The sequence below is a fragment of the Antedon mediterranea genome, chromosome 8 (genome assembly GCF_964355755.1).
Source record: "Antedon mediterranea chromosome 8, ecAntMedi1.1, whole genome shotgun sequence".
NCBI classification, from domain to species: domain Eukaryota; kingdom Metazoa; phylum Echinodermata; class Crinoidea; order Comatulida; family Antedonidae; genus Antedon; species Antedon mediterranea.
This window is the reverse complement of record NC_092677.1, coordinates 17961455-17986004: the sequence shown is the minus strand read 5'-3', so window position 1 is coordinate 17986004 and position 24550 is coordinate 17961455. Positions and strand designations below refer to the sequence as shown.

The 24550-nt window shown below is 33.1% G+C and overlaps 1 protein-coding gene across 1 annotated transcript; it reads left to right on the top strand.

The window, feature by feature from the left end:
• The first annotated feature begins 3146 nt into the window (after positions 1-3146).
• On the top strand, positions 3147-19713 carry LOC140057058 (GTP-binding protein GEM-like). Its single transcript, XM_072102602.1, has 4 exons — positions 3147-3753; positions 11454-11542; positions 16142-16346; positions 17471-19713. The coding sequence occupies exons 1-4, from the start codon at positions 3549-3551 to the stop codon at positions 17776-17778; spliced, it is 807 nt and encodes a 268-aa protein (XP_071958703.1). The 5' UTR covers positions 3147-3548; the 3' UTR covers positions 17779-19713.
• The last annotated feature ends 4837 nt before the right edge of the window (positions 19714-24550 follow it).

The following is a 24550-nucleotide window of genomic DNA, read 5'->3' as shown; positions in this document are numbered from 1 at the left end:
ATGAAGATGAGTTGATATACATCTGGTTCTTGTCTTGCTTGTAGCATTTAGTGTGGTCAATGAATTGTTTGAAGTAAAATCAACAATTCCTACTTCAATGTATTTATTGTACATAATATACAAGCAATTCAGTTTTTTCTGTCATGAGGAAAAGTACAAGCACATAAATTATATTGTTAAAATAATTATTTTGTGTAACTCTTTGACCTAACTAGATTTTTACAACATTAAACACATTAACTAGTGTCAGAACGTTTAACATTCCAACTAATCTTCCTCCAATATCTTATCTTAATCTACACTGGCTGTAACATTATGGATGTAAGCCCTTCACATAATTATTAGTATCTCGACACAGCCTCTGATATTGTCCTTCCTCGTGTAAAACTGCATATTCTGGTTGTAAAGAAAACGCGTAAAAGACAAATGTCCTTGTTCATAATATATAATAGCAATTTCAATCTCAGCAATAATTATATATTGAACATCAAATGTTTTGCCTGTATCTTAATAACACACGCTTTATGGACAACCAGAATTTATTAAGAATATCAATGAAAAATAATTGATCTTTATTAACATTGGATAATTTTAATAATGTGTACCCTACCATTAATAATTATCTTTTACAGTAGTAGAATGTAAGGAGGGCGAGGAGAAGGTTTTGTTCCATTTTTCAAAATGATAAACATAGGATTGTTTGGCTTGCTTGTGTATTCACATTCATGTAATCAATTGATCAATTCGATTTAAATATACTTATATAATATTTATGAGTTACCCTCTCTTATGGGGAAATTACTTTTCCTTATCCCATTTTTCAGTTGTCCAAAACAACCTGCTCCTCACAGTTTAGTAGTAGTCGTCGATATGGTTTTACTGAAATGTCACTTCCTATTTCTTCTTTGAACTAATGTTCAAATATTATTTGTTGACTATTTATTTTGAGTCATTGTGAAATTATATCATTATATTTTGGCTCGTGACGCAAGAAGTGTATAAATAATACTATTAGATTTAGATTATATATAGACAATAACATTAAATATTGATACGTAAACGCATGGAGTAAATAATAACTTCTATAACGTCATTGTGATTGTAATATTATTACATAACAATAGAGTTTATTTGTAATCGAGATATTAATAGACCTATATCTGAATTATACGTATACGAGGCATAATTTTTATATCCTGTTTAACCTTTGAAAATGTAACAGTAAAAAATTAAAATTGTAATTAATAGAGTATTTTGCTGTTAAAAATAACGCGGTAAGACAATGTGACTCTAGCGTACTATAACAGATGCTGAACAAAATATATTGTATACTTATCTAATTTGAGGTAGCCTACTTAGTAATAACACGCGGTGTCTTAATGTACGGATTGGTCTACGTCAGAATTATTATGATATAGATATTTATGCCACGTTTGTTGGATTAAGATTGGGGAGACGCAACGCAAGGACGGATATGCAAGGCAGGCGAGTTTATCAATCACAAGCGACAAATCACTTAGCTTACTTGGCTTACATCCCTGTTCCTATTGGGATACAATCTTAAAGTTGGGTTCCCAAAACTCTTGGTTCTTACTAGAGACGTAACGCAAAGACGAATAATCCATCGCTTGTGATTAGTCGAATCAGAAGCAACGCAAGGACTTAACGCAGCGCAAGAGACAGTTGACCATTGGTCCAATCACTTACGTTGCGCCTACGTTATTGCGTTGGGTAACCAAGAATTAGCACTTACAGCGTTTCACTTGGGTTCAATGCACATTTGTATTGCTGATACTGAATTTTAACAAATTTTGTAACACCGGTGTTATTTTGATAATAATATGCGCATACGTTGTAAGAGTTGTTATTGCAATGAATAAAACTCCAGTTGAGCACGTCTTGTCTGGATTTCCATAGACTAAAGGACATTAACCTTTCTTCTGGTGCCACTAATCAAATATAAATGTAATTTGTGAATATATGATTAAAATTTACATCACCACATTTGAATTATAGCACAGAAAACTCAGGCTATACGAATAAATAAAATAGGCCTACCGATAAAAAAAAAATATTGTTAAAACAAACAATACCGTAACATGTTATATTATTATTTTTCACATATCTGTCAGTAAAGTTTGATATGTTGGCATTATTATAATTTGCGAATTTCTTCTCATTTTGGATATGTGAAGCACATCTAATAATCGGGTTTTTCCATTTCTCATGTTGCATATAGGACAGGCAGCCCTATATTCATTTAATTCACTTACTGTCTTGCTACTGCGGTGAAAGTACATTTCGAGCACCTGCAATGTGAATGTTAAAAGCCAAGCTTGCTTGTTGCTGCATAGGATAGCTTAACAGATGCTACTAATAGCTAAGCTGTATTTTACCCAAATAACTTAAACTCCTGAATTTGTGATTTATAATAGCTGTTTTAACAAAGCTAATAGTCAAATTTAACTAGGAAAGCGATTATTATTATGATTATTTGATTAATATTTTATTTGAATTATGTTGTTATGTGTTAAAATGACTATATTATTTGCTAACCGTGAGGCGCTTTATTGTATTGTATTTAGGGCCATGTAACCCATGATCTAATAATGTTAGCCTAGCGATCATGATTATATACGAGAATCGTTTGTTTATAGAACGGAACTAACTCGTGTTGCTACTATTGATTATTTTAAGGCCACTAGCGTTTTGCATGTATAGGCCTATGTATAATTTTATGTCTCCCTCCCAACCAAAAAAAGCCAACTTTAAAAATCTATATTAGAAAACAATCGAGTGCACGATGCGATGAAAATAATGATGTTTTATTCATTAGGCCTAAATGTAAATGCATGATATTTATGCTAGAATATGAACAGATGACTTTTATATTGTGCTTACTAATTGAGTACATATTCGTCATGTGTTATTAATACATCGCCCAACTGTTAATCAACAAGACCATAATGAAAATGCGTTATGATTTATATTTTTTTTATCTGCATCATCATAAAAAATTGATAACAATAGACAGAAATTAAAGCGCTTGTGAGTCATGCGTTTTGATTGGGTAAAACCTCTTGACGTCACTGGTAGTTTGTCATAAATAGCAGACGGTAAATTTCAATCGTACTGTATCTTGATGTTCGAACAGGCGCTGTGTTATTATTGAAGACAACAAACTGAGTAGATAGATATTTAAGGCAAGTGTCATATTGATATCTGTCGAAACACAGCGAGTCAGTAACTCGACGTTTGTATCGATTTCCTAATTGCGTTTTACAATTGTGTTGCCTCGACTGCGGCCTGGTATTACTCAAGCCAGCTTATTGATCAGTTTTGGCGCAATCTTAGACAACTGACAGCGGGAGCAAACAAGTTCTCTTGTAACTTATTTCTTGTTGATCTGAGTGTTTCAGGCATTTGGGTCACTAACGTATCAAAAAGTTCATTCAGAGTAGCAGATTCAATCGATCGACATTATTATACTATTTGTTGAACGATAATGTTTTAAAAAGTAGTGTAACAACGCCGTTTGAAGTGTTATCATGACAATCAAGGGACCACGCGCGCGTAGCGCAAGTGCACCATCTTTGAGTTTTGACGTTCTTGATCTAGAGGAGTATCACCATGATGGTAGGCCACACATCATACGTGTAATATTGCTTGGATGTTCTGGAGTTGGAAAGTCTGCACTCATTGAAACGTTTGACTCTTCCTCAGACTCTAATGATGAACTCTCAAGAGAACACGGTAAGGGTTGTTTTTATCTAGCTCAATGTCAATGGAATAGACGTCCTTTGCGATTTTGAATCACTCAATTACGTGTACTCACTCATAACACTAAATCTCCCCAAGAAAATTCCATGACATGTCATCCAATTTTGTATAAAGAGTTTATTTTTGTATCTTATTAATACGATACAATACCAAGTTCCAATTTACAGCGTAAAATAGCTAATAGCAATTTATTTACAAATTTTAATTGTGTTTTTTGCCTATCCTGTTTTCTATGAAGAAGAATTGTGTTATTAGATTGCTGTATATCACTGAGTTGTAGTTTTCTCAATATAGAACGCGATCATAGCTTTATTTGACATGTAGACCTAACTCACACAAAATAATTCATACACGTATTGTAATTAATACTTTTCTTTTTATAGGACTAATTACGATACATATATAATATCTTCTGATACTTTTTATTTTTTCTCCCAACGTTCTGATCGTTCATGCTTGTAATGATTGTATATTGTCCTTAGAGAAATTAGGATTAGCCTAAGTGGATAAAGCATTAATTAGGTCCCTGGGACTTGATGTGAATGTGTAGGCTTGTGGTCACATAATTAGGACGAACTACAGTATGTAATGTATTTTTTATCTTAGTTCGTTAATGACTATTAATATTTGTATAGATAACTAGTCTACATAATTTACATTTGATGGATGTCTTACCTATTCGAGGAATATAACACATTGATTATTAGTTTATAATAAACCTACAGATTTAGAGTAAATTATTGTTATCCCCCTGGATCAAATGTTGAAAACTAGACCATGTATAAGTCAGGTGCTCGCGGATTTTGGCCGCCGGAGCAGAATAATTAGATAATAAACATGTTTATTTCCGGTCATGCAATATCTTCGGGTGAACGACGTTGCATACATTTTTTTACAAAAACATTGACCGTGGAATAGTAATTTCACTCGTTGAAATGGGAGAATACAAAAACGTGATACGATATTACTCAAATGATGCAATGATTCACTTAGGTGGTTTTAAGTTTTTTTATGAACCACTTAGCTGGGTTATGCAATTAACGAAAACCTTTTTTGAACTAACATTAAGATCTTAAAAATATAATAATTTATAAACACAGGCAAGAACACACACAGCATACATCTCATTCTCGACGTTCTGTAACACAACAGCATAATTACCATCTATCTAAAGCAATTGGACGTCTTCCGACTCTGCAAGCACTAACAAGTATAAGCCTACAGTATACAATTCGAATATAATACTGTCTTTGTGACAACAAACAATATTTGATGTCAATTATCATAATTGTTTCCAATAAATTTTGATATTTACTAATATTTGATATTTCTCTGAAATGTCATAATAATGTTTTTATATCTAAATATAGAAATAATAATTTAGTCATTATCCATTTGCCTAAGTACATTGAAGTAAGATAGGATTGATGGGTTTGCTTATTATCCTAAGTGTCGACAGCAGTGTAGTAAGCATCTCACTTGATTATTATCTCCATCATAGATCACCGCAATTTTCAATTCTGTCAACTAATCATAGCAGAAACACAATTGAATTATTTCCTCAATAAATTAGTGATGCTTTATCTGATGAAACTTCAACAAGGTCCCTCGATTTGTGAACTCGGGCGTAGTTACAGTAGTACATTAATGATATAACGGTTAAAAGCTTTTATTATTAGTCTTTAACAAGCTAATAAATATTATGGTAAGTTATTGTGGTTTATTGATTATCAGAAGATAGAACAAACATGCAGTGGTTCTTATGCACATTATCCCGAGTTCAAATCTCATTCCTTTTTTGCTAAATGCTAATCATAAAAACAGTTTTGAAAGCACGAGTTTAGAATTAAATCACGGTGCAGTACCTGATCTTAATTAAAAAAAAGCACATAATAACCTGATATATAGTACGCCATAGCGTTATTTAAAACCGTTTTTTTCGTAAGACCTATTTGTAAAGGATGAACAAAAATAGAAAAATCTCACTTTTAAGTTAAATGTTAATCTTCAATTTCAAAGTTTAGGTAGCCTATACATGTATACTATGGTGAAGGTGATTCTTTGCATTTTCTGTCTACCTTTTTAGTAATGCTCGAAGGTGTATGTAACATTATAGATTATTAACTTAGCCTTAGATTTCTAGATAGTTCAGTACATCCAATACACATCCAAGACAATGTTATCTCTTTGATGATACTTTAACTTACCTTAGGCCTATGCATTGATGGATATTGCAACTGCTAAAACGTTTGATAAACTCATCGAAATAATAAGATGTTTATAAGTGTACCAAAAGATTTTAGACCAATTGCAATTACTTCAAATTTAATGAAATGCTTAGAAAGGTTGATTGTTTCTAGACTTAAGGAAAATATTGGTAATGCAGATAAGAATCAATTTGCATACAAGAAAAATAGAGGGGTTGACGATGCTGTTAATTCTTATCTCCATGATACATATCATCACCTTGATTCAAAAAGAAATTATGTACGGTCTATATTTTTCGATTTCTCCAGTGCTTTTAATACTATTTTACCACATGTTTTAATTGATAGATTATTAAGTTTTAATGTCTCACCTCAGCTCGCCAAAGTTATATATAGTTTTTTGATTAATAGACCACAGATGGTTAAGTGCAATGGTATCCTATCCAACAAAGAATCTACCAGTGTTGGAGCTCCTCAAGGATGTGTTATCTCTCCAATTTTGTTCTCTTTTTATTCTAGTAGTTTTAATATTTTAAGCAAAGATTGCAATATTGTAAAATACGCTGACGATACTGTAATTAGTGGTTTTCTTTGCGATAGTAAGCATAATGTAAATGAATTTGTTAATGAAGTTGGAAGATTTGTTAATTGGTGTGAAGATATGAACTAATACTTAATATTACTAAAACCATGATAAGAGATGATAATAGATTTTCGTAAAACTGCAGTTGAACATAATGTAATAACTATTAAAGGAACCAAGGTTGAAAGAGTAACCCAATACAAATACTTAGGTACTATAATTGACAACAAATTAAAATGGGAGTCAAACTCTCTCATGATTTCCAAGAAGGCATCTCAAAGGCTCTACTTTCTCAGAAAACTCAAGCAAATTAGAGTTGATAACACTATTTTAATTCTATTTTATCAAAGTATTATTCAAAGTATTTTATCTTTTAGCATTGGATGTTTTTATGGTAACTTTACTGAAAATGATAAGAAAAATATTGAGAGACCACGTAAAATTGCACAACGTATTATTAAAGCTGATCTTACGCCTTGTTCATTTATCTATGAAAAGAGTATTCTAAAAAAAGTAAACAATATTATGAAAGACCCCACTCATCCGTTACATTACTGTTATAACTTAAATAGATCAGGCATTAGGCTACGACCTCCAAGAGCAAATCTTTGTAGAACTAGAAAATCCTTCGTTGTAAATAGCATTCATATTTTTAATTCTAATGTAAGACGTTAATGCAATTTTTAATAGTTTTACATTTTTAACAGTATTTTTAACTTTTTATCTTGTATTTTTAATCTGTTATAATACTGCACGTTTTTAAATTGTTGCAATATTGTTGTTTTAATCTACCAAGCAAAGTGAATTTCCATTTTTATGGACAAATAAAATTTCTTGAATCTTGAATCTTGAAGATTAGAATGAATGACAAAATTATAAATACACTCATCATTACAAGGTGATAACAAAATCTTCTAAATTTATCAGACGTAATCTCAAACTAGACAAACTGAATCACTTTTGAGGGATAAACCATTATACATTTGTATAGGTCTATGGTTAAATCATTTTAGTTTAAGTGTCGGCATTGATACTACAATTAAGGCATTTAAGAAAATTCAAGTGAGACCATTATTTGGAGTTAAAACTGAACGCAATTATTATCGGAAATTGAATTGTCTATATTATTTAAAATTCTTCATTGCCTCTGGGTTTATGAATAATTGAGTTGGAGTGCAAAATATTATAGTAAACTTAATTTATTGGTACAATTAACAATTTAATAGGTTTTAGCACAATCAAGCTATAGTTTAGGAAGTTACCACAATACTTGACTGGACTCTCTTGTGGGACAGAAACTTACAAATTTAGTCTTGTGGAACCAATAACTTGAAACTGAACGTTACTAACTGCAAATTAATACGCAATAGAGACACCCGATTTCTCGTACGGTATTATGTCTAGAAACTATAACAGCAGCTGTAGTTTCTTGTCTCCTATCTACAGCCTTTTCTTACATATACATTACCCACAGTTTAGCGTCACTAGACATGACAACGGAAAACGTGTACAGAGAAAGGGACACCCAAAGATTGTGATGTGTTGAATTTTGTTGGAACACTTTCCATTCAGGGAAGAGTGCAGTTCAACAATAATAAATGTTCTTTTTCTCTCTGTGGCAAATACTGACATTCATAACTATTTTTAAAATTTTTTACACAATCTATAATTATTTTATGTTAAAATATGACGTACTTGTCATGTATAATTGTTAATGAATTTGTATTGAGGCCTATTTTAGCAAGATTTAAGACCCAGTTACAAAGTATCGGTTGTCTGTGTGAGTGTGTCATACTCCAGAATAACTAAACGGTGTGAACTAGGACGAGTGAGCTATTATAAAATAATATTTTTGGTGGACGCGTTCATGCCTATAAAAGATGATAGTGGACCGAGTGTTAACGAACACACATTTACACGACGTAATTGGTTTGTTGATGTACACATGATTCTGCATACATCAGGTCTCCCTTGTTATTTCAAGTTATTGGTTCAATCAAGTGACATTTAAATTGTTTATAATATAATATTCAATCTTACTCAAGCGTTTTGATTGAGACATTAAGTTTAGCGTGTCGAATCTGCTTTCAGTGATGCACTCTGTCAACTGTTTTAATTTCAGTGTATGGTTTACATGTATGCTAATATTTGTTTACAAAATTAAATTATATCTATCAGTCTAATCTCGTCCTTGATTTTGGTTTTGCGAACACGTCACAATGTAAGTGTCTCGCATCATAAATATATTTTGCATTTACTCATTTATGAAGATTGGGTGTAAAGATTGCACCGAATTAAAATCTATAGTAAATTGCATTGGATCATGCAATTTAATTAACCTTTACTATAGTTTTAGTAATCTTTTTGTTCAGGTATACCTAATACGAGCGATTCAAATTCAGAATCTACCACACCATGCACTCATTACATATCAGAAATGTGGAAGTGTGCTATTTATTAGTCATAATAATATAGTTCATTCTTATAGCGCACATAAACAAACTTTCATTTTTTTTTTATCAAACACGTATGGAAACATACTCCAATAATGCAGCTGGTAATCAGCCTTAAGATGTTCATTTTCATGTTAGATATAGCAATAATTTAGCATGAGATGCTGGAATATAATACGTGGTTTGTTTCTGTGAAAACATATTTCCTGAGATCTATGTGGTACCGTAGTCTTATCATGATCATAAACCATCGTGACCATTTAAATAGGTTTCTCAATTTATTTTAAGTCTAAAGGTCATTTCAAATCAACTTTATATTTGTAAAACAATTTAACATGAAAAGGTTAACACTCTATATTTATGAAAACGGCCATCAGTTAACTACTACAGAATTGAATCAAAAGTGGTATCATCAAAGGCCACTAAACAAAATATTCCAATGCTGCCGGTGACGCGGTTCATAAGCATTTCTACTTATTATGTTTATTATCTAATACACATATTAAAACGAAGGATCACAATCTGTCGCTTGTCAATGATTTGTATTTATTGATTTAATCTGTTTCAGTGTCAAAATTCACAGCTGTTGTACCGTCAGCAGAAATTGTATATTGTCAAATAGGCCTATTAAATAATACAGATTTAATTGCTCTAAAAACATAAAATGTTTTTTTGTTTAAAACATATTGTAATAACTTATACTGTGCTTCTCTGTAGGCTAATTTTAATGTAAAATCTATGGAAGCAATAAAGCCTTACGCCTGCTCCTTAATAAACCTAGGTCATGCAGTGCCAGCACCATGTTTGTAGAAAACCACATGTGCTCGTTCTACGAACTACAACGTAAGGTGGTGTTTGGCATGTTGTGCAGGTTGGGGAGGACAGGCAATATTTTCACAAAATGTATTCATGAATTTGCTTTTCCTTCATCCAATCTACATGGTGGATAGATGAAGCTATTGTTTTTAACCACGTGACTATGTGGCGTAGGTTTTTTTTATATATCTATATATTTATATATATTGTTGTTGTTTATATATAATTTGTTATTGAGCTATTTCCGAAATAAAAGATGAATGAATGAATGAATCCAAGGTACATAAATGAATAAATAATTTGACATAATCACGTGTATCAGAACTATGTATTTTTTAATGTTTAATACTACAAAGTCTACTATTTATTGATATTTGTTTATCACAATTGTTTCCACTAAAGTAGTAATTCCTGTCAATGCGTTGTGTAGAGGTCTAGATGCTGAGAAAGTTGCCAATTCTAACCGCGTGCTTCACTTCTTTAATTATTCAATTAATCAACAGACTTGTTATTGTTGTCAACACCTATTTCTATGAATAAGGTATTGAGTAGATATTCGTAAGCCATTTAAAATTAATTAAAACCAAAATTACCAACTATAGGCTTTTATTTTTCGCCAAACATTTCTTTCTGTTGGGGGTTAGGGCTAGGGTTAGGTTGTAATCATCTTGATTTCCTGATCATTTAGAACATTTTGTATAACGTGGGGTAATATAGAGGGTAAGGGAAGCAATATTTTCTAACTTATAAGCTGTTCAAGCCCTTTCCATTTTTTTAATCTGTATATTATGATATTATGCTTATTTATGTATATTTTTTAGAATCAAAATAAAGAAACAATAAACCAAAAGTTGCATAATTTATTTTTAAAATGTCTCTAATATTAATTACATTATTTTAAAAGAAGTTCATAAAAGATAACCATCATAAATCATTTACCTAAATTGATTCTACGTTATTACATTGAGCTAAATACGTACACTGAATTTGGCATTTTAACGCGAGCGTGTCATGGCGTTACTAAATCAGAATTAGCTTTATGCAATATTTCAAAATAAAAGCCAAGAAATTGATCTATTTGCTTTTGACGTATCACAATACAAGAATATAACGATTTTATGGTACTTTGGCGGATTATTAGTAAGATTTCCTTAGTGTTTCCAACTCCCTGGTGTGTCTAGGTAAATATCGTATGTATTAGTATCAGAGGTAAATTCTTAATTTTGATATAAAGTTGTTACATGATAAACTAGTGAACCTTTATCGTTGGACTTTCCTAAGATAGTATAATATACTCAATATTATTGAGACGACTTGTTAACTGGGTTTCTGCTGAGTTTCTCTACAGAAAATAACGGTATGCCACGACGCGTAGTATTATTATTGTTTATTTCGTTGTTACTGTATGTAAATACACAAATCACCACAACCTGTTTACACACACACAATGTTATAAAATATACATATTTCCTATTTAGCCCTCTCAAGATTTTTTTTAAATTACACGGTAAATAGAAATAAAAATATATAGTCAAAGACGAAAATTATAATGCACTACCTCAATTTCAGCTTACTTTATTATGGTTAATATGTATTTTAAATTCTGATTTTTAGATACAAATTGTGAGATTTATGAGAAGAAGATCTTGGTAGATAATGAAGAGGTAGTCATTCAACTTGTTGACACACCGCCATACGGACAGGTAAGCACAGCAAATCAAACATTAGCTTGTTATTTTTTTCTTTATATTGAATGACACTCTCAGTGCTAAAGCATTGCAGTGGTTTAGTAGAGAAATATTAACAATATAATACAAATAATTCAAAGACAACTAACATAGTCATTTACATTTATAGTACAAGAACATTTACAAAAAGGTAACTATCTACAAAACATACAGTATAGTGGAAGTATTAAAAGATACTAATAATAATCAGTAATATTTTGGATTGAATTTTTTTAAAGTTTAAAGTGTTATAGATTTATAGTTTGTTTTTTATATACTATTCAGTCAAAAAGACTGTTCTCTTAAAATGCCCAGTTATGATCAGTGGCGGTGTGTACTAGTACCCTGTGATAACCTCCCTGATCGTCTGGAAAGATGCTAGGTTCTTTAAAGTGCACATGAGGTAGATGTGTACATGTACATAGCCCTTATCCGAGTGAGTGAGCCTCGCCTCGAACCCTTTCCGATGTTATGGCTACGTAATTACGGTTACGATGTAACCTCTCGGCCACTCGCTAGCTCTGATACGTCATTTAAATAGTACCAGTTACGGTACCAAATTCAAGCGCAGCAATTGCACACTGTCAGAGGGCGCTATTTTTCTCGTGTTTATTCATGATGTTCTAATGATGTTTGGGTTTTCAAATAAACAAAAAATAAAAACAACTGTGGTAAATATAGTAACTGCATATAAATGGTAAATATTATTCACATAATGGTTAATTAAATGAAACCAACTATCTTGGGTTACGTTAGAAGGTGAGTGTCTGAAACAACCATCACTAATACCCTGCTTTCATTGCGTGCCGTCAATTAGTCATTTGACGTCGACATGCTCAAATTGACGTTTTGAGGTTGACTTGAAATTTGAAAACATGATTGCATGTCTATAAATTTATAACAATAACAAAATAATTAAAGTTTTGATTCGGAGAAATAAAGATTGAATTTCATCCTAACAGATGAAGTTATCTGGTAATTAAAATGTTTAGTTATGTTGTTATTAATTTACGCATCAATAATTCTCCTGTGAGAGTTTGGTTGGTAAACAAGATGTGTAAAAATAGAGATGTGATATTAAATGACCTAGATTTAACTATACAGTGTTTTAGATAAGGACATTTGTTCTCAAAACATAAAACCATAGCTCCTCTTGTGACCTTTCGTTGTTGGAATCCAACAATAGCAAATTGCGCCTAGGGTATTGGGTTTTCCTATGTTGTTTGTCTGAAATCAAACTACATTATCATCTTATCTTTCAAAGAAATTTAATTTTGTGATCAAGACAGCTTATAATATTATTATAATAACGTTGTCTTTGTCATACGAGTTCCCAATTAGCACTCAATAACAAAGTCTAAACTGTAAGTATATTATAGTTTTCCATAATCACTGGACATACATTTCTTCAAAACACTATAACGCAGTAACCCGACAATATCCGTTTGGCGTCTGTGTACATTATGAGACCATTCCGACCAATATTACACCGTGACTTTATCCTACTTAATTAGGCCTTATCATAATAACTTTGCTACATTACCCGTACTTTGACTTTAATGTGGCGTTTACACTAATGGTAGGACGATATCACCCGGCAGCTACGAATTAATGACCGTGTTCATGCAGCCGTCATCGCCAGCCGTGTTTGGATGTGTACTTTATGCATCGCAACAAACAAAAAACATAACCTAATAATTATACTGGTTGATAATCTAAAAAAAATGGTCAGATTTTTCAAAATTGCTTACTCTTTCCCACTCGGTTAATCTTTTTAAATTATTTTAATTTCACCTTCTTCGGGTTACCCTTTTAATTTCTTCGTTCATTTTTTTCTTTTCATTTCACTTTCTACGGTTATTTTCTTTTTTAAAAAAAATAATTTTACCTACTTATTTTCGGTCACTCTTTTAAATTTATTATTAATTCGGATACCCTTTTTCTTTTTATTTCACCTTCTTCACTTCCTGTTTTCAATAAATTTTATCTTCTTCGGTTACTCTTTTTTCTTTTAATTTCAACTACATTCACATTTTCGGTTATTGCTTTTGTATTTTTTTGTTTGCTCTACTTCAGTTGTTTTCTTTTGTAATTACTTTAATTTGACCTAACCACAGATATATTTTTCATGCTAAATTTGACATGCTAACATTTTTTTCTGTGCACATGACCTAGAGAAACGTGATTTTACTTTTAGATGTGTGACGCACTTTTAATCTATATATAGAATCTAATCAACGCATCGTAGGTCGGACACGGACTAGAAGTAAAGTGCAGAAATTCCTCAGTGATTAGAAAGCATTGTAAATCTTAATGGAATGACACCGGCAAACGTATTTTTCTTTATACGCTAGTCTAAATAAGTTTGTACACAGTATGCTAAAAGATTCTTTAAAAGAAACGATTAGAGGGTAACTCTGGTTTTAAAATATCAAGCAATACGTATTTACAATCATCTTGACCTGGCCTTTTCGTCTTTTTCTAGCACTAGATACCATAAAACCTGTGTCGAGGTGAGGAGCGTGGAAACATGTCTCAATATTCCCGCATGTGCACAATGAACTAACATGACGTACTTCGTCGGTCGTCGCAAATGTAAACGTTCACTTCATATAAAAGTGGCGTTATTCGTACACACAACTTGTTCCTATCGTGGCGATAAAGTATTATATTTTATATTAAAAAATTTAAATGTAATGCCCGAGTTATTATTACCAAGATATGAACACATAACAAATACCTTGGAAACTTTGCATTGGCTTCCTGTAGGTACCGCATTGTTTTTAAAATATTACTCTTTGTTTTTAAGTCTATTAATGGCATGGCTCCTGAATATATTTCTGACATGCTTAGGCTGTATGTTCCCAGACGGAATCTGCGTTCTAGTGATACGCTGCTTCTACATCAACCTAAGTCTCACCACTCATGGGGAGACAGAGCTTTTACCGTTACTGCTCCTCGTCTATGGAATGCTCTACCGAGCTCTATCAGATTTTGCAAAACTGTTGATACTTTTAAAAAATTATTAAAAACACATTTATTCATTAAGGCATATGGAAATCATGAGGTTTCTTAAAGTTCTAGAATTGTATAGTATACTTTTTCCTGATCAGCATTATCTTTGGGGTGCCTCTGTCTTGGTTGTTGTCTCTGAGCACCCGGTCGTCTGTGGCAGGGCAAATGTGTATCCTGCTCCTTTGTTTGGTCACCTAGGTAGTAGGGGTCCGGGACCGCGACAGAACGAGAACGGATGGGGACCCTCCAAAGAAATTGCATTTTATTTGTCAGGCATTTGTATAATTTGTTTTTTTATTTTTTTTAAATGCGCCTTGAGCACTCTTGAGTGGTATGTGCGCTATAAAAATCCTGTTATTATTATTATTATTATTATTATTCTTACAAGATTCTTTGATGTTAATAATATTAATTTTTGATATTACAAGCTTTGGTCTTTACTAATATCTATTGATCTTCATAGCACAGAACACAATGTGAACAACCCCGCGATGTGCACGACAGTAATTAACTATGTTATTGTTACTCGAGTTTAATTTGTTTTCAATGATACGTGACTGATTTGGGTAGGAATATTTACTGGCAGTAATGATTAATTCAAAATAGCAAATAACAATGTTCCGTAAGGTTAGGATAATATCTCATTTAGCATATCATTACCTCTTGTATGTGAACTTTTTGTCAATTCTGTCTGTCGTAGGCCGTATTAAGACACAGGCATCCTTAATATTCTCTGTAAGATCTGCATCCTACATACCATACTATAGGCTACCGATACTGTTCCTAAAGCTTTCCAACAGTGCGATAGATTAAAATGAAAAAATGGAATACGTATATATTATAAAATAGGCGTACTTTCAGAATGTAAAATACATTCCCTCGGAAACTTTATTAACAGGTTTTTACATTACAGTTGTCAGGAATTAAAATAATATGAAATGACAAGTATAAACTATAAACGAAAGAAGTGTTTTTAATTATCTTTAATAGTGGGCGCTTTTTTCTGAACCTTCTTATCTTCAAATTCCTCTCAAACCGAATGTGCGAAACTGTTAGATTGTAATTATGTTTTGTTCACATGATGGTGTATCTTCTAAATTTGGTAGTAACATGTTTCACCATCCTACGTCAGCACTATCAATGGAAATAAGGTTTGTCCTACCGTCTCCAAGAGGCCGCTTGGGACATGTAAACCGCCAAAATCATTGTAATTTTGGGGTTTTTTTTCAGACGACTATAAAAACGCAATCTTGCATAATACTTTCTGTTTACAACTTTATTATTTTTTTTTCTTCACTTAACGTGTTGGCTATAATATTGTGGTTAATGGTATCGAACGCCTTTAAAAATTCTAATTGTATATGTAACTTAGACTTGTCCATCTCCTTAAGTATATAGCCTACTTAGAAAAGTGAAGCAATGCATAGCTAGTGGATATACTTTCCTGAAACAAAATTGTCCTGCATAAAGAACATCGAATGTGTCTTTAAATTTCAAATGCCGAATGTTTTTAAAAGAAGAATTACAATTACGATACTCGATTTTTTTGTTTTTGTGCAGGAAAATTTTGAAGAAAACGAAGATAGCTATCTAACGGCAGGTGACGCATATCTATTGGTTTATTCAGTTACAGATAAAAGGAGTTTCAAAAAGGCTTGTGAATTAAGATTTAAACTTCGTCGAACGAAGGAGACAGAAACAGATCCGATCATTCTTGTTGCCAACAAAACTGATTTGGAAAGGTCAAGAGAAATTCAATACGAAGGTAAGCATGCGATCATAAAATCTAAAACTTGTCTCCTGGCAAGTACAAATTATTCAACGAGCGCAACTATTATATAATCAGTACACACGACGGGAGTTTTCACACAAGATATACTATTGTTCTGCCGTTCGCTCACGTATTATAGGATAACTATCTCATTAATTTTATCTGGCAATTTAAGCTCGAACCCGTGTGCCGAATCCTTTTTACATCTGACAACCTGCGCGCGATAATGGTATGGCTTTATACACTGCTACCAAATGGCAACCCGAAAAACGTTCGCTCGATTGGAATCGAAATACCGCCATCTTTATGCATGAAAAGACCCTATAACTGGGCCTCTCCATCACACTATTTTTTAATCAGATAGTTTTTATGCCAAACAATATCTATAAAATATTTCTTAAAATAAAATTGCTTAAAACTAATTTTCATTTCACAGATGCCTCTTCTGTAGCATATGGATACTCGGTATTGCATCACATGTGTTTCACATGTATCGCCTAACTCTTACCCTAACCTTAAATTTAAGATACAGGCACCACATATGATACACATGTGATGCTGTATTATCGAATATTCCTACGATACTTTTCGTGGAAAATGTAGAGTAGTAGACGCAATATCACATAACACCTATATTCCATACACAGACAAGACGTTGAGCTCTAATTGTTACGCCATCCATATTTTAGACTTACAATGTGATCTGATTAAATAACTAGCATATTATAATTATGTGTTTACGAATAATTGGATCTTTTATTCATTATTATTAATCATAAATCAACTCAAAGGGTATATAATAATTGTTTGAAAAGTACAGAATAGAGAAAAACAATATGCTAATATTTTATCCCAAAAACAAACAAAGCACGTGTGAATTAATTACATATATAATAACCTAGCTGCAACTGCTATTTTTTTTAATTGCCATTAGAATAACTTTTTATCAAGGTAAATTTTCCTTTCATGACGTCTATATTAATAATACAACATACACTCAATACATTCACATAAGTTACATGAATATTTGAAGATGCTATATATGTACAATGATTATAATGCTATTAATATTTGATTTGGTGCAATAATGTATGTCGTTTGTTATGATTTATCTGTAGAAGGACGTCACTTCGCTGCTACGTTTGATTGCAAACATGTTGAAACATCTGTGCCGTTATCACACAATGTTGACGAATTATTCCTCGGTGTTATACGCCAGTATCGTCTGCGAAAACACGTCAGATCAGAAGACCTTGACGCCAATCACAATCATGAAAGCCCGCGTAGAATGCTACAAAAACGGCGATCGTCCCTTTTGAAACGCGCACGAGGAATGCTGGGAAGGTTGCTCCGCCGGAAGCACCCGAATGAGCCTTCGGGTTATAGATCACGTTCAAAATCCTGTCACATCCTAGAGGTATTATAAAATGTGTAATGCACAAATAAGTATGATGGAAGAACGTACCATATGTAGAAAGAACTCAAACTGCGAGCCTAAATTATTTTGATACGATGTAAAGAATGTATATAAACAGAACTAGATAAACAAAGGTTTATATAAAGAAACTTTAAGCTTGAAACGTTCCGTATAAAAATGTATACACCAAAAACGAACACGAAAAGAGTTGTTGATGAACTGTATAAAGAAAAAAATACGATATAGGCCTACCTCAATTCATCTTGAACATAAACAATCGTCTGTCGCTTCAATGGTCGGTACATTTTTGTTGTAATAGGCCTTTATCGTACTTTATATAAATATTATTAATATTCATATTAATATTCATATTATTATTCATAAGGAAACGGCGTATGAATATAATATATTATCTTAACAATTCAATTTCTAAAATGTCTATTTTACTGTTTCACCAGTGTTTGTTTAAAACATCCTCCTGTAAATATGGTTTATAATCATATTTTCTAACTATAAAGTGATAATTAACTTCATGTCCGTTGGAATCAAGTAAGAACTGATGAATAACGATCATATAACGATACACACTAGCAAACATTACAATTGTATTTCTTTGAGGTTTGCTTGTGTAGATTTCTGAAAACTTGTTTTCTGCAGTTTTCCAAATTTCTTCTACTGTACACTGAAAACTTTTCTTGTCAAAATGTGCTTGAGTTTGCCAGTTTGACTAGGCTTTAGAAGCTTAGTGACATTCAAAGGATCAAAGGGAAAAATAAATAATTGTAAATAAATCAATCAAAACAAAGAGGTTCAACCCTTTTTTTATTTTGTAAACACAATAATTATAAGATGCATCAAGCATTGTCTAAAAAACAGTAGCAGAACTTTAGTTTGTAACTCGGGCGAACTCGAATGTTTTCTAAAGCTTTACAATGTGAACCAGATGAACAAATTCGTCAAACTTTAGAAAACTGGTTTGCAGAAGTTAGACCAAGCACATGCTTTATAAATATATTATTAGCGTTTGTGAACTTGGAAAATTAATTTACAATATTCAGTAGGTCTTGCAGATGAACAAATGTAACTAGTAGGCAGGCACAATAAACGTCTTTAAACTCTGAGCAAACGAAATTGCTAGAGTGTAAAATAAGCTTATATTTCGTGCTTGTAGATATTTTTTAGATAATATTATGTGTTTGGTATATAAGCTTCCTTGTATTTATTACCATTTGTTCTGTTATTCAAGTTCTTCTGGTTCCTATAATTTCTTATAATTTGCCATTACACAAGAAGACGAACTCCTACTTTTCGAAGAAGAGTGTACTGTGCCCTTTAACGTGCACATAGGTCCCGGAACCAATGGCTTAACGGCTCGTCCGAAAGACGGTGCTCTCCCCACATGTATTCCAACCAGTTGGAACACATGGAGAGCGACCATGGGATTCGAATCGGGGACCAAGGAAAGCTATAGTATTTCACGGTATAGTGCCCAACACATTGGCGACAAACCAGTTTAGCCGATTGCGCTATATGTTCGTTAACCATAGCCATAAACTATTATACCACACTCCTCTTCTGGTGGAGTATTCAATTTATTATACGAAAAAGAATGGCCAATGTCAGTTTATCCACTCTTAAGCTACCAACCTACAAATGGTGTGTACTTGTGTCCAGTTCAAATTATTATGTTTTTAATACATTAATATATGTTGGTATGTAATTAAGCGTGATAGGTTGTTCATTCTGACATTATAAAGTTTTCTAATAATTAATCATTTTATGGGGATTTATTAGTAACATCTTATATGATGAAAGAGACTTAGTAAAGTCCGTTTATCACTGGAGTCAAATACAGCAAGATCTTTTGCTATTTAATTAGGTATTTTCATTTATCGAAATACTCCTTCCCGAAAAAGAAATAAAATGCATTATCAGGAGACTTGACGTCATTTGATGTTTGTTGTTTTTTTCAAATATTTTTGAAATATCATCACTTCTTTTTTATTGACATATCTGGTATCTGGATTGTTATGCATTGCTTCCCTTTATAGAATACACAACCAATAAATCTTTATATACTATATATAATTATGTAATAAGTAATTATCAAGTGCGGTGTTTTTTTTCCTTTTTTGTCTTTTCCGTTCTTCTCGTCGCTTGGTTGTCGTTAAAGTCAGTAAACGACCGTTGTATATCCGACTGAACTTCTACTTCTTTCAGTTGTTCTACCTAAGCCCTTTTCTCACAGACGTGCCAGCCTGTTCCTGTATAAATAGGCCTACCTGTATCGTGCCTGCATCGTTACCGGCATACCAGGGAAGAGTGAAATTGTAAAATGTAAGTAATTTCACTCTTCCCTGGACATTCACTCTTCACTATCGTGCCAGGATTATAACTAGTCGAGGTCAGACTTGCCCCAAGTCTGTAGTTATATTATATATTAGTTCGATGTTTGCCTGAACCTGAAATCGAGCTCAAGTAGTATAAGTATGAAACGCCATATGTGCCAAAATATTTATCTTTTTCCTCAAAATTCCGCCTGGAACCCAGACTAGGTCGAGGTATATCCGGCCTATAAAAGTATCCGTTAAAATACGATTTGTTGAGGGCGCCCTTTATTGTTTATGTTTACGGCGTTCCTGGTAATTATGGTGACGAATTCAATTCTAAAGATTCATTGTGGTCTTTTTTATTGTTTGTTTATGCAATATATGATATGCACCCTATCTTCATCACTTGCTTTTTACTACCTTTGACGATTTTAGCGTGGAAAGTTTTAAAACAATTGAAGCATACATACACGTGGGCCTACTTCTCGAATTGTGTGGAAACAATACGTGCAAAGAAAAGCGTTCCTTACACTTGACTGTACAAGACGGGGATATAACGGCTTTCGTTCTCACAGATTGCTCGTTTCGCACTGCGGGGAATATTCCTAGTAATTTACTAGTGTTGATCAGGTGTGGTTGATGCCGGCACGATGCCGGCATGATCCGTTTTTAGTCGCGTTTTGCACGCGACTCTACAGCTCACTATGTCGGTCGGTCGGTTGGTCGGATGGTCAGTCGGTAAACACTAACTCAAATTTGAGAACGCGACTGCAGTCATGCATATGGCCTTGTTTATAGAAAACTCTACTGGCATGGTAATAATAGTACTCCACGTATATTCCAGGCACGCTGTGTGCTCTAGAAAAATAATTGACAATAGAGTTTGATACAATCCACTCATCGTACGGGCCTAGTAAGTATTCATTTTCAGACAACAGTTTCAAACCACTCCTGACGACGAGAGTTAATCACCAACAACAATTAAACCTAAGAAACTCCCAATGCAGAAGATAGAACATCCAGGTCCCAATTACTTTGCGGCTAAACTACCGTACGCTTCCAAAAATCATCGCAAGGAAGAGCAGACAATAAGGGCTCTAACGTTTTGTATAGGAAGTAAAACCTGAATGATTAAAGATAATGAATGATGTGTACCTGTCACCTGTATGTTTTGTTAACTGTCGTTGTTTCTCGATTACTTGAATGATAAAGTTTATCTATAACAGGAATGTGACATTTGATAAGCACGTTAACATCATCGACTATTCCGATCTATCAGATGACACACTGTGAACCAGAACATGCGCCACCGTCAATCGATTTAAATCTCAGCTTCACTCTTTAAACTTCATCAGCGTAGGACTAAATATTTCTTTTGCTTTGTGCATCGTTTATTTTAAGTTGTTAGCTATGCCAATTGCATTCGTAGAATTTTCTACAATGAAATTCAGAATGGGAACAATAATTACGACCCATCCACTAGCGTAACGTTATCGTATTGCCTTACCTGGTACTTTAATATGTGTCAGGGAAATAATTGTATTCAATATTATCCACCTAATTGGCCAATGGCGGTATTACTTCAGAATATGAGATGGATGGGTGTGCTTGGCCTAGAACGCACCGTGTCGACACGCGTTAACATTCCTGGAACAAGCCTTTGACGCGTTTCTGAGCAGTTATCAAATCAATTTGTTATCGGCGGTTTGATTAACCTTCTTGTCAGGTAACTAATACCACGGTTCAAATTAAGTGTAGGCCAAGCGACTTGTGGCACCTTAGATGCCTAATAATGCTTTATCATGGGTCTGAAAGGTGATCAGAATTTAAATTTAGAATTTAAAGGGTTAACTACGTATTTCCGTGTGACGTATCCAATAAGTTGGTGACGTGATTTTTGTGGGGATAATTATGACACAGAGTGGTGATTGATTATGTCAGGTATCATCATAAGATTTCCGTGGTATGGTGCAATGTGATGGAGGAGCATCATCGGAAGCAAAAAGACAACTCAAAATAGTTACAAACAGCTTTAACAACCTACCAGCAATTTATAAATCAAGAGACTGAGCGGTAAGTCATGGGCACAACAAACCCTAACCATAAAATCGGCACAGGGTAAAGAATCCCTCAGCCATTTATTATGATAATAGAACAAGTCTGGAGAAAAACAAACAAGGAGACCCTGATACCCGCTCCATACGTCTTCGGGAAGAGTAAGGGTTACCCAGGTGTCTGGTCCTAGTTTATGATTCTTAGTATGTTGGCTGTTCGACAAAAAGAGTCGATAAAATAGATGTATGGAGTGTTTTGTTTCAGTCCAGTTTTGCTGTATATATATTTATATACCAAGCAAACAAAATAAATTACCATACAGAAGTAACGAGTGTTAAAAGACTGTACACGGGGTCGTTTGCACCGACGTCATCCCCTTCTCCAACATTAATCTGTTTAAACTCGTTACGTCACGTTATATTCAATACACAATTTATATTGTATACCATGTACAAGCTCAGTAAAGATGCATACTCTATTAATTTACTAATATTAAACCCGGATGCATATTTTTCTAAGCCATAACTAATGGAACATACGTAACGCCAACATCTTCTTTTTTTAGTCTACTTTATTAAAGTAACGGATATTTGTATGATCTTCAAGGGTAGTTAAAACCCGGATGTAGCTTTTATACGAGAACGACGCTACCATTAATTGGATGCGTACGTAGTTTTTGGGAACCTTATTATTATTATTGTATCATTTGTTTTAACACCGAAGGGTCAATATTCACTCTTTTGATTTGATTTCTTAGGAAATTCAAATGAACTATGAAAAATGTTGATATTCAGTATAAACATCTTCGATGTTGTCCTTTATTTTATAATTTACGGTAGGTCCAGCTCTCACTCTTGGCTGGTAGGCCTTATAGTGTCGTGTGTGCGTGTGTATGTGTTAGCTACAATCTATATCGGAAACCGAACGTTACGGAGGAATTGTTTGATGGTCACAATGGCGGCAGTCTTTACAGTTTTAGTTTGGACAAAAAAGAGTGAAATGATGATTCAGAACCTACTACCTGGTGCCATCCAACACATCCTGTTCTAATATCATGGTTTATAAAAGACTCAAACCATAGTTTTTCTTTCGATAAACAAATAAACCATGAGTAAGTACTTGTGTAGGACGGTACCCTAGTCTTTTCTTCTTTTTTTTTTGTCATTTTGAAATCAAACATGAATATTTATCATAACAACACAAATACACTTTTCAAAATAATTTTCCATCTGTTTTTGTTATTGCTGCATACATACGAAATATAAATTAGTAAACGAATGAAAACGGTATCAAATCAGAGAATGAACTACGATGACGGAAAGCTTTTGATAACGTAACGATAACGTTTAACGTAACGATAACGTTCATGTTTGTGTTTTATTCAAAGCAGGCCTAGTTTCCACCACGAAAGCTGGATTTACTGGATTGCATCATTATATCCTGGAATAATATCTGTTGTGCAATTTTGCCATAAGCTCCATCTTGTCATAGCAGTCCGAGCGGCGCGGAGGTAACCTATATTTCCAATGACGTGATCAAAGCAATGAAGCATTGTTTAATTGCAAGATGTACTACATTGTGCATTTTTTTTTATGTTACGGCTTATTGAAAAAAGTAACCCAAGATGATTTTCAACAATGATACTAATTGTGTATACTGTATGTAAATTATAAATATAATAAAAAAGATAATTATACTTATTGTTCAGGCCTACGCATGTGTTATTTTAGTTAATTACTTTACTTGTATGTCTACACATCATCCTCTTCAGTTGGAGCGGTACTCTGATACAGTTGGCCTAATGAAGTATTTGTACTTTCCTAATACAGAAATATTTCGAAACCTTACGATTGCAGGAAATAAAGCCTTATCCGCCATCTTACAGAAGTTTCAGAGAGGAGTTAGTGTCTCTTGACGTCACTCCGCTATTATGCTCCGCTATTAATAGTGAAAATAATTATTTATAGAGGGCGTTAATAATTGTTTGTTAAATATTATACGGTTGAATCTCGCCTAAGCGGTCACCGTTGGGAGGGCCAAAATCACGAATTATGGCTATGCACGAAATTTGTCAGCGTCCTTAACGCAATGGGCCTCTAAATTATCCAGCTAATTGTATTTTATTTTTTATGATCATGTGGTTTAGTATTATTTATGATTTTCAGACAAATGTTAAAAGCTTTTATGCATGAAAATGGTCGGTCAAAAAATGTGTAGTTTTCTCCTTTCATTTATTTAAAAAACACAGGAATTTTCTTCACAAAAAAAATGTTTTTAAAACCGCGGCCTATCAATACAAATGACAAAATCATTACAAAAATCATAACTATTTTTTAGTTTACTAGTATTTCATTGTGTTATTATGTTATAATATTGTGGAAATAAATTGAATTGAA

What these genes read in the sequence shown, in the direction of transcription:
- LOC140057058 (XM_072102602.1), top strand. Translation starts at nt 3,549, where the DNA reads ATGACAATCAAGGGACCACGCGCGCGTAGCGCAAGTGCACCATCTTTG. An exon ending in ACACACCGCCATACGGACAG is followed by an intron (nt 11,543 to 16,141) that starts GTAAGCACAGCA and finishes GTTTTTGTGCAG; the next exon opens with GAAAATTTTGAAGAAAACGA. An exon ending in AAGAGAAATTCAATACGAAG is followed by an intron (nt 16,347 to 17,470) that starts GTAAGCATGCGA and finishes ATTTATCTGTAG; the next exon opens with AAGGACGTCACTTCGCTGCT.